At 50.2% G+C, this 10,431-nt stretch overlaps 1 protein-coding gene across 4 annotated transcripts; it reads right to left on the bottom strand.

Moving 5' to 3' along the window:
- Positions 1-4,092: 4,092 nt before the first annotated feature.
- Positions 4,093-10,423, bottom strand: Zmynd15 (zinc finger MYND-type containing 15). Of its 4 annotated transcripts, XM_051180155.1 has the most exons (14): positions 10,082-10,418; positions 9,026-9,629; positions 8,141-8,375; positions 7,897-8,052; positions 7,504-7,664; positions 6,582-6,734; positions 6,177-6,257; positions 5,905-6,021; positions 5,723-5,811; positions 5,537-5,635; positions 5,244-5,397; positions 5,104-5,162; positions 4,741-4,901; positions 4,093-4,381 (listed from the first exon to the last, which is right to left on the bottom strand). In XM_051180155.1, exons 2-14 carry the CDS (start codon positions 9,597-9,599, stop codon positions 4,210-4,212), a joined length of 2,211 nt encoding a protein of 736 aa, XP_051036112.1. In that variant the 5' UTR covers positions 9,600-9,629; positions 10,082-10,418; the 3' UTR covers positions 4,093-4,209. The 4 variants fall into 4 exon arrangements, with proteins under 4 accessions (XP_051036112.1, XP_051036108.1, XP_051036109.1 ...); XM_051180151.1 differs by having other exon boundaries at positions 5,104-5,397; positions 10,082-10,423; XM_051180152.1 differs by having other exon boundaries at positions 5,104-5,397; positions 10,049-10,423.
- Between the last annotated feature and the right edge of the window lie 8 nt (positions 10,424-10,431).

Below are 10,431 nucleotides of genomic sequence, written 5' to 3' on the forward strand. Positions count from 1 at the left end.
GACCCTCTCTCCGGTAAGCCAAGACCACGGGAAAATACTTACATTAATAGAAATGGGTTAATATTTAAGACAGAGATAGCCAATAAGAAACACTAGTATCAGGCCAACAACATTGTATCTAATCCAGCGTCTCTGTGTGTTATTTGGGGCTGGTGTGGCTGTGGGACCAGGCTGGTGGAAGAAACTCCAGGGGAGACCAAAACCTCCCCTGTAGTCTACCGGATACAGTTCTAAAAACTATTTGTATCTATGTAAAACAGGCCACGTGCAAGTAACAAGACAAAGCCATAGAAACCGCAGAATGTTTCTTCTCAGCACTGACCAATGAGAATAATTGGTACACAGGTATTTCATGCCAAAATATGACTTTGAGAAATTACCCTAATTGTTCCCAAATGTCAACCAATCACAAACCAACCTGTACCTACTGATATAATCTTGTGATTTTTGCCTTTAAAAACCTGACAGGAGATAGGGAACTCGTTTCCTCTGGTGGCTTCTGCGTCAGCCAGCTAGACGAGGTCCCTGTCATGGTTGGATGAACAATAAACCTTATGCATTTGCATCTGTGGCTCTGTCTCCCTGGTGGTCTTTGGGGATCTTCTCAACTTGAACACAACACTAAACATCAGATAATATGCAAACCGATGTTTATGGCTCTGGTTCAACATGGATTTATGGATATTCTAATTTGAAGTTCACATAATTTAAAAATCATGGAAGATTCTTTTCCTGGTTTTGTTTATTTTTTACCCTCCCTCCCTCTTTCTTTCTTCCTTCCATCCTTCCCTCTTTCTGTCTGTCTGTCTGTTTTCTTAAGCAGAGTCTCAGGACCTGGCTTTGAATGGGAGGGTCTATGGCTTTGGTCTTCTCAGTTTATGTTATACAGGCATGAAACCAAGCTCAGGGGAAGCTGATTCATAAAGAAGCAGTTTGCATATGAAACTTTTTTGTTTTGTTTTTCGAGGCAGGGTCTCTTTGTGTAGTCCTGGAACTCACATTGTGGACCAGGCTAGCCCTGAACTCATAGAGATCCGCCTGCCTCTGTCTCCCAAATGCTGGGCTCAAAGGCATGCGCCACCACTGCCCGGCTATTTGATATTTTTATTACAAAAGTACTGCGTGTCCATAGGAGAAAAGTGCGTGTCCAGTGGGAAAAAAATGAACAAAGAAATCTTTTTTTTCATTATTATTTTTTTTAATTTTACATGTTGATCCCAGTTCCCTCTCCCTCTCTCCCTCCCTCTTATCCTCTCTCCCCTCTCACATGCACCCTGACTGCCCTCCCCTCCCATCGCCCCACCCCAATTCCACATGTAGGGCAATGCCATCCAGGTGGGATCATGTAAATCTGTCAAGTCATTTGAAGTAGGAACTAGGACTTCTCTCCTGTCTCTAGGTTAAGGCAGTTATCCCTCCATGGGGGAATGTGTCCACAAGGTCCTTTTGTGTACCAGAAATACATCCTGGTTCCACTGTCTGAGGTCCCTTAGACTGCTCAGTCCTTCTGGCTGAGACCCATATTCAGGGGGGCCTGAGTCAGTCCCATGCTGGATTGACAGCTATCAGTCTGGGGGCCTGTTAGCTCCTCCTGAACAAAGAAATCTTGGGCAGCCCCAATGACTTGCAGATAGCATACCCTTTCCTACTTTTTTTTTTTTTTTGGTCAGGAATCTGGAGGTTATTTTTGGCTAGTGATAAAGCACTGAAACGTTTTGTTTCTCTTCAGCTCACCCGGAAACCAAGCTTCTCCCCTCTGGCTGCAGAGGCTGAAGCTGAGGAGAGATGATAAGGAGAGTGGAATGCATGAATGTGTGGGAGTAATTAGATAAAGAGTATGATGAGTTCCGAGGCCTGAACCCCCACCAGCCCTTTAGAGACAGATTTAGTGTCCACCCTTTGCTGGTGTGTAACTGAAAGGGTAGACTAGGAATGATGAATGTGAGAAAACAGAAATAAAAGGTGTTTTCAGGGCTTGGGGGATATGTCTGTCTCATTTTCAAGTATGAAGCAGGAAATGCCTCATACCCCTAAGGAAGTGAAACAGTCATTGAGCAAGAAAATGGGTAATTCTGTAATGACAGAATGCATAGCATTATTTAGAGATGTCTGGCTCAAGGAGACAGAGGAACTAGAAGTCATGAGTTCAGCTGGTTGAGGCTGACAAGGATAATATGAAAACACAACCATCTAGGTCTAATGGCCTGTTTATGGAAATTAAACACATGAGTGAAGGACAAATAAACCCAAGGAAGCAGTCAGCCAGTTTCAAAACGAGGAACATTCCAGGGAACGAGCTGCTTCCTTTAGGTTCTTGTTGAATATGTACTGCAAAAAGTGAGAGAGAGGAGGCAGAGGTCTGTCATAGAATAATAGAGACTTTAAGAGTCATAGCCAAAGCCAGTGTGCAAATCTCAGTCCTCTCATTCTTAAAAAAAAAGTTTAAAAATTAGATTCATTAATTTTATTTTATGTGTGTATATGTTTTGCCTGTGTGCCTAGTGCCCAGGGAGGTGGGAGATGGCATCAGATGCCCTCAAACTGGAGTTAATCAGTTGTGAGCCACCATGTGGGAATGGAACCTGGGTTCTTTGCAAGTGCAAAAAATTCTCTTAACCCCTCAGTCATCTCTCCAGCCCCCCTCTGTCATTCTTTTGGTGAGGTCTCACTTTATAGTTCAGGCTGGCCTAGAATTTATGGAGATCCTCCTGCCTCAGTTTCCCAGATGTTGGGATTACAGCCATCAGCCGTTATACCGGCTCTCATTATTGTTTGATCAGAATAAACCAACTTTAAAGGCATATTTGAGATAACTGGGGGAATTTAAATGTGAGCAGGACATTGTATTAAGAAACTACGGGGGTTGGTGTGATGGCTCCTTAACTAAAGGTGCTTCCACCCAAGCCTGATGCCTGAGTTCCTTTCCTAGGATCCACATGGTGGAAGGAGAAAACCACACCCCAGGCATATTGTTTTTAGTCTGTAGCTGAGATTGTCCCTGAACTGAAGGCAATCCTCCTATGTCAGAGCCTTGAGTGCTGGGGTTGCAGGATAAGCCATCACACTTGGCTTGGGGAGTTATCAGCTCTGCCAAGGTAAGGACTTAGAGATGTCATTCTTGTCAACATTGAAGCCTGCACCTGTGAGGTGGGAGGGACATCTAGCAGGAACTGCTTCTCTTCTTGGGGAATGAACTCGGGCTTTTGTTTTGTTTTGGTTTTTTGTTTTTGTTTGGTTTGTTTTTTTGGGGGGGGAACAGTGTTTCTCTGTGTAGCTTTGGAGCCTGTCCTGGAACTAGCCCTTTAGACCAGGCTGGCCTTGAGCTCACAGACATCTGCCTGCCTCTGCCTCCGAGTGCTGGGACTAAAGGTGTTCACCATCAATGCCCGGCTGAACTCAGGTTTTATTATGCTTCGAGGTTAGTGCCTTTACCTGCTGAGCCATCTTGCTGGCCTCTGGGGATGCCATTATATCAAAGGACAGTTACCAGTGCTCTTGACTGGCTTGGAGAACCCTTGAAAAGCCAGGCTAGGTTTGCATGGTCCTGTTGTAACACAGCTCACCAACCACATCAGCCTCTGGTCCTCATGCAGTTATAACTGCTTTCCTATTTTCTGTCTAGCAAACTTCACTTCCAACCTAAACTGGTGCTGGGTTCGGGAAGGGGGAGGGGGAGTAAGAAAGAGAGGTCCCTGAAGGGACATTGGCAGGGAGGTCTAGGTTCTGGATGTATGGGATTGTGAAGAATGAGAGAAGGTAGAGTTTGCACCCTGAGCCTTTTCATTTACTCTAAACCACGTGTGGATTGTGTCCCATGGAGGCCGGTTTTTGGAAGCCACTTTCTGCTGTTTTGTCTCTCATTGTCTTGGCAGGAGACCCAGATGTTAGCAGGGAGAAAAACGTCTTATCAACATATAAACTGGGAGAGGATTACCAGGGAATGCTGTACACCCCACTCCTCACCCGAGTTAGAGAGCAGAGTGAAAGGGCGTGGAGAAAGTCACCCCTAAATCCTTCTCTAGAAGGATTATTATTATCCCAGGATAATGAACAAATCATGTGGGTGAAGTCAACAGGTCAATAACTCAGAGGTTTCAAACAAGGAATTTTATTTAACCTTTCGTGTCCTGACATTCAGTCCTCCCCGGGTTTTTCCCTGGTGTTTTCCTTTAGGAAGCACACTTGGGCAGGGAGTGGACGGCTGCCAACTCATCTGCGCCGGCGGGGCCCGCGCGCAGCTTTCTTTTCTCCTCGGCGCCTTCTAGCAGGGACAGGAGGAGCAGCGGGAGTTGGGGGTCGAGGTGCAGGGCCGGGCGCTGAGCGGACCGAGCCGCCTTGGGCAGGCTTGTAGACCAAATGGAAGATGAAGGCGTTGCAGTACCTGCAGCGAGGGCGTGGTCAGGGACAGGACCTGGCCCAGTTTAGGGCCAGGTGCAGTAAAGAACAAGGTGGTGGTGGTGTGAGGGCTGCTCAGCCTGACCCCTGAGTTCAATCTCCAGAAAAAACAACGGAGCAAAGGAGTCTTTTCAGGAGTAGGGCGAGGAGTTGAGAGCTATTGTGAGCAGGATTTAAAAGGCTGTTTGTATTGGGGGGTTGTACAGACCAGCAAAGATAGAAATGAGGACAGAGATGAAGGCATGTAAAGCTGTGGAGAAGAGAGTCCCAGAAGTAGAGATCTTCTAGGCTACAGAGTATATAAATCACGGGTCAGGAGAGCAATGGGCAGCCGTGGGCCCTTACCATGGCATGCAGTTGTCAGCAGCTCTGAGGCGGAATGGGGAACGGAAGGGGTTGGGCTGTGGCGAGCTGGTGCCCCCTCCTGTGGCCACCGCCATGGTCTGATCATCCATCACACAGCCATACTCACTGCTTTCGGTGAAGAAAGCTGGCACTCGGAGAGACTGAGGTTTGGGTAGGCTCTCAGACACTCCCTGGGAGGCTCCTTCGCCCAGATACATCCCAAGCTGCACCCTCCCAGATAGATAAAGCCCCAGAAGAGACAAAGATGCTGGAGAGGTACTCCCCAAGTCTGTGGAGCAGTTGGGGGTGTGCAAGCCCAGTCCTTTAGAGAAGAAAAGAAATTGAGTAAATGAGATTATCCACCTGTAATCGGGGCAGAGAGCTCAGCCATGTGTCCTTGAGGCCAAAGCCAGAGTTAAATCCTGCCAAGAGAGGATGACACTGGTGTCCACTGAGTCCTTTTACTTTCCCCAGATCCCTGTCCTTGAGACACAGGCTCTTACCAATAACCAGGTCAGGCTTGGGTCCCTGGAGCAGGTGATAGGGCCGGGTGGACACCCTGATTTGCAGATCCCTTCGCCCTCCCTTCTCCTTAGTCCCAGAGCTGAGCCGTGCTGATACCCCAGAACCAGGACGCACAGACACCTCAGGGCCATCCTGTGGGGCCAGGAGTGGGGTGGGGAAGCCACTGGAAGTCCGGGTAATGGGAGTACCAGGAAAAACTGGGGGAGGGGAGGAGGGTCCCACGGGGCTACCAGAGGCAGGGCTGGAGAAGCAGGCCATCTCTAGCTCTCACCCTCTGCATAGTAAAATGCTGCTGGTCACTTTCAGGTGGTAGGCTGTCACCCACAAACTGTAGCTCCAGGGCCACGTGGGGGAGAAGGACCAAGAGCTCCTTAGAGACAGAGAGAAGGTCAGCTCGGGGCCCTACCTTATGGCCACTTCCATCTTGGCAATGCATACTCTTCAAGTGGGAGCCTACCCAAAACACCATGACAAGATCAAATTCCTTCCCGGCCTCCACCACGTGGATCTTCAGCGACTGCTTGTTCTGGATGTTGAGCTCAGGGACTGGTGAGATGTTCACTCATTAAAGATACGGGCTCCCTTACTGTCAATCCCCAACTCCCACCCCCACCCTTCTGTCTTGTCTGCACTCCTTACAGGACTGGGGTACCAGGTGGGTGATGACATAGTACACGGTCAGCGGGTAGGTAAGAAGCACAGCCATGGGGGAGTCCAGGCTAAGGCCCCGCCACGTGTAGTAATCCTGCCATGAACCTGGAGAGAGTGCCTTAATGGGGGGGGCTGACCCCAGGCCTGTGCCTCAATCTCTAATTCCCCCACCCCCTTCTCAGGCACCAGGTTTCTATCTGCCACCCCCTCCAGGATCTATGTCCCAACCTCCCATTTCTTCCAGGATCCCTCCAGCTCACCAAAGAGGCTCCTGGGTGGGTCTAGGGGCACCGGAGGCATCAAGGCAGGCCCATCTCCCTGCAGAAGCTGGTAAGGATCACCTGAGTGGATGAGAAGCAGTGCCTAGGTCCTGTAAACCCCTACCTGCCTCCGCTCCCTGTTCCTCCTGGAAGAGCTGTGCACCCTGGGAGAGGCCTGAAGCTGTATGTAGCAGGACTGGGATTAGCCTAGGGACAAGGTTATTAGATGGATCAGGCAGAAATGGCTCCTTTGAGGTCTGTGGATAGACTTAAAATAGTCCTAATGGTGTTAGAACAGGGGTGGTATGTATACGGAATGGTTAAATGGGACCCGATCCACTCCCCCAGCCCCTCAACCTTCTCTCTAGGCTTAAGAGTCCATTCCTGGCAAGAGGCCTCATGTACCATTGAGAAGACGGCTGAGGGATGGTGTGCTGCCCCAAGGGCTCCTAGGAACGCCAGGCCCTGGAATCAGCATGCTGAGCTGGGTCCAATAGCCACGAGTGAGCCCCCGAGAGGCCAGGAAAGCCTCCTTATTAAAGGTTTCACTGGTCACCTCTGCAGGAGAAGGAGTGTGGTTGAGGGCTTGGTGGCTAGGTCCCAGGACTTTAGCTGTCCTCTGCTATCCCTAAGGACCCTGACTTTGAGCCTGGTCTACCTAGGGAGGGAATTTTCTTTTTGGGGTGTGTACCATGTTCCAGATACTAAGAGCTTACATAATCCTTGAAATAATTAAACGTGATTTCACATTTGCTCGTATTCCTCTTTTACAGACAAGGAAACTTGGGTTTGAAGAGGAAATTTTTTTGTTTGTTTGTTTGTTTTGAGACAGGGTCTCATTGCAGCACAGGCTGCCTTTAAAGTCAGTATGTAGCAGAGGATGGCTTTGAACCCCTGCCTTCCAAATGCTGGGATTACAGGTATGCCTCACTGGGCCCAGCTCTTGTTTCGTCTTGTTTTTGAGACAAGGTGTTACATAGCACAGGGTGACCTAGAACATTAGATCCTCCTGCCTCAGCCTCCCAAGTGCTGGGAATGTGTTACCGTGCCTGGCTTAAGTGAAACATTTGAGGTCATGCCACTAGACAGTGCAGAGATGGGCAGTAAGCATTTGAACTGATGCCCACAAATGCCCTGGTGTCTCTCAGGGATCCAGCCATTCTGCCTCAGCTGCTCTGTCTCTGATCCCTAACACCAAATACACAGCACCAGCTCTTACTCCAAGGATGTAGACATCAATCAAACACTCATTCTTCAAGCCCTGGATGCAGTCCCAAAGACCTGGTCATAGGATTCCCTCCCTGCCACTTTGACCTTCTTATGGTACCTGCAGTGTAGGTGAAAGGCAGACTTGCCAGTTCTCCTGCTCGCTCCATAAAAGCAGCAAGTCTTGGGCACCAAAATCTGTGGCTCACATCATCTGGGCATCGGCGCCAATCAGCCTGGAGACAAGCCTCTCCACAGTATAAGACGGCACTGCACTGGGGGCTGGGTACACAGGGGTAATCAGCACCTATCAATCTTCATGGGTCCTGTGGGCTGTAATCTGTTGGTATGCCACTCAGCCTGTTTGTATTGCATCCCTACCCCTTCCTACCTCCTGGGGCCCCCCCCTATGTCCGCTGGGACCCCCGCACCCCCTCCATTGGCCTGGTTGGCTTTTCTACTTGGTTGTCTAACTGTTAGAATCTTCTTTTGACTCCAGCCTTGGGGTGCTCACCAGGGTGTCAACTTCACTTCAAAGCTGTGCTTGTGACAAACATGGCAAGTTCGAGCCCGAAGAGAGGCAAAAGTAAAGCCTGGCCGAGGACCCCATGTCCGCATTGGTGTCTTTGCTAACTTCACACCTAACCTTGGGACAAGGCTCTCCAGGTCTCTGCATGGAGATGAAGATGGCATCAGGCTAAAGGGCTCAGGAGTTCAGATCCCACACCTTCCCACTCTCTGATTGCAGATAGTTGTACCGATGCAGGTGGGCGTCTCCCACAGTAAGCTGTCGGGGCTTTCGGGGGTCCCCAGAGCCCATGGGGCAGGCCATGCTATGGCAAAGGAGAGCATAGGCCCGAGGAGCCAGATTCTCAGTCCCTGGGCTCTGGCCCACACTCCCCTGAGTTCCATCCATTAGCAGATCAATGCCCAAGATGGTGCCATGCTCATCTGTCACCAGCAAAAGGCAGGAGAGATGCAGGGGGGCAGCCTCTGGGGAAAGAGGGAAATTTGGGGTGATAGAGACAGGGGCAGATAGTCATAGTCAGATATACCAAGTTTCGATGTCTTGAGGGGACAGACAACTGCAGTGAGTAGAAGGGACTAGATAAAAGAGGCGGTCCCCATCTAAATGGGGGCAGCTGCTACACAGGGCCAGAATGTAAGGAACACAGACACCTTATCAAAACCTGGACTTCTCTTGCTTTAGGTTTATTTTTATTTTATGTGTATGGGTATTATCTCCACATCACGCACATGCAGTCCCTGCAGAGGGCAGAGGAAGGTGTTGGGTTCCCTTGGAAATGGAGTTACAGAAGGTAGGTAACCACCATGTGGGTGCTGGGGATTGAACCTGGAACCTCTGGAAGGGCAGTCAATGCTCTTAACCTTTGAGCAGTTTCTCCAGCCCTAGAACCTGAATTTTTCTTAAGCTGCAAGGCCTCTGGACTTTCATTCTTTACAGTGCTTAGATGCCGATTCAAACTAAGAAACAAAACCACATCGTGGCAGATAAACTTTGGGCAACAGATTTTCATGAAGGTGACCAAGTTGTGACTCCTAATTGGGTTTGAGTGACATGAGAATTCAGAAAGGTGTCTGGACAGGGGACAGGGCAGGGCAGGGCCGCCCTGGGTTCTCACCACTCCTCCGTCCTTTCCTCTTTTCAGGAGCCCTCTCATCCTCTCCTCTGTCCTCTCGGCAGCCATCATCACAGCTTGCCTCTTGTTGCTTCACCTCTGACTCGGCTGGTGGCTTTGCTTCTTGGGGGCATTCCCTGCTTGGAGGAGCTGGCTCCCCACCCTCCTGTGGTTCTGCCTTCTCCGTGCCTGAGCTCTCCTTTCCATTCTCTTCTTCATCTTCTTCCTCCTCCCCTTCTTCCCCATCCTCTAGGCTGACAAAACTGACATATGGACTCAGGTCTCGAAGGTGGAGTGGAGGCTCATCTCCCAGGAGCCGGGAAGCCCCCAGGCCTGGCCCAGGACCTGGCTCTGCACCTTGTCCCAGGCTGATGCCCACGCTACGGTTTGGTAAGACGTGAAGCACCCAGAGGGCAGGGTCTTGGGGCAGCCTCCTTATCTGAGCCTCCAGTTGACGCCATCGGCCCTCAAGGTTGGTTCCCATGGTCCCCTTCTCTGTCACGAACTTGCGGAACCAGCCAAAGAGAAGAGCTGCGAAATCAAGGAACTCGTCCCGATATCCAGACACAAACTCCATGTCTTCACATGCACAGGGCCTGGACCCAGACTGAGCAGAAAGGGATGTAAGGTAAGGATCAGGTTTGGTCTGGGTTACAAAAGGGAGAAGGGGGTGGGCTTGAGGTAAAATCTATAGAGGAGTCGTAGGAGCTGAGAATAGGATTTGCAGGGATAAGGATGGAGGGAGGCTAGGTTGGAAAGTGGATATTTAAAAGTGAGTGATGAAATCATAGTTGAGGTACAAAACTCAATGACTCTGATCCTAAAGTGAGATTTGAATTAAGGGAAGACACGAGGTAAGGCTAATCCTATGGGGAAAGGTTTGCTGAGAAGGGAAAATTTTGGGGTCTGTTGGTCTGTGGGAATAGAAGTCAGAGTTAAGAACTGAGGCATCTCTTGGGTGAGGATCAGTTTGGTGTGAGCCCCAATAAGCCCACCCTCTTTCTGGCCGCTCCTCTCCTCCGGTACCTGCAGCCGCCACCACTTTTCGAAGGTAAATACCTCGTGCTGGAGGACCGTCGTGACGTCAGAGCTGCCCGAGCCCACTGCTCATAACTTGGGTGGCACGCTTAGGGCATCTGGCTGCACCCGGCCAGTGCGTGCGCACTCCCACAGGCCTGGTGACTTGCTTGACTGCTTTACCTTGGCCTTGTGACTGGATCCACAGTAACCCAGCGGACCAGGGAAGTGAAAGCATCTTGGAGCGGGAGGGAGGATCTAGCAGGTCATCTACTTTACAAACCAACAGACAGACAGGCGACCCCCCCGAGAGGGCTGACATCCCCAAGCCAACCGAGTCATTCTTCTGGGGCTACTGCTTGCCCTCTCGGATTCCTCTGGCTCCACAGCCT

This window comes from Phodopus roborovskii, unplaced genomic scaffold (assembly GCF_943737965.1).
Source record: "Phodopus roborovskii unplaced genomic scaffold, PHOROB, whole genome shotgun sequence".
Classification (NCBI taxonomy): domain Eukaryota; kingdom Metazoa; phylum Chordata; class Mammalia; order Rodentia; family Cricetidae; genus Phodopus; species Phodopus roborovskii.

Bases quoted from the DNA above. Each gene is read 5' to 3' on its own strand.
- Zmynd15 (XM_051180151.1), bottom strand. From the start codon at position 9,599: ATGGAGTTTGTGTCTGGATATCGGGACGAGTTCCTTGATTTCGCAGCT. The intron at 8,376-9,025 runs GTGAGAACCCAG...CTCTTTCCCCAG, and splicing joins GAGGAAAGGACGGAGGAGTG to AGGCTGCCCCCCTGCATCTC. The intron at 6,735-7,503 runs GTACCATAAGAA...CTTCTCCTGCAG, and splicing joins GCCTTTCACCTACACTGCAG to AGGTGACCAGTGAAACCTTT.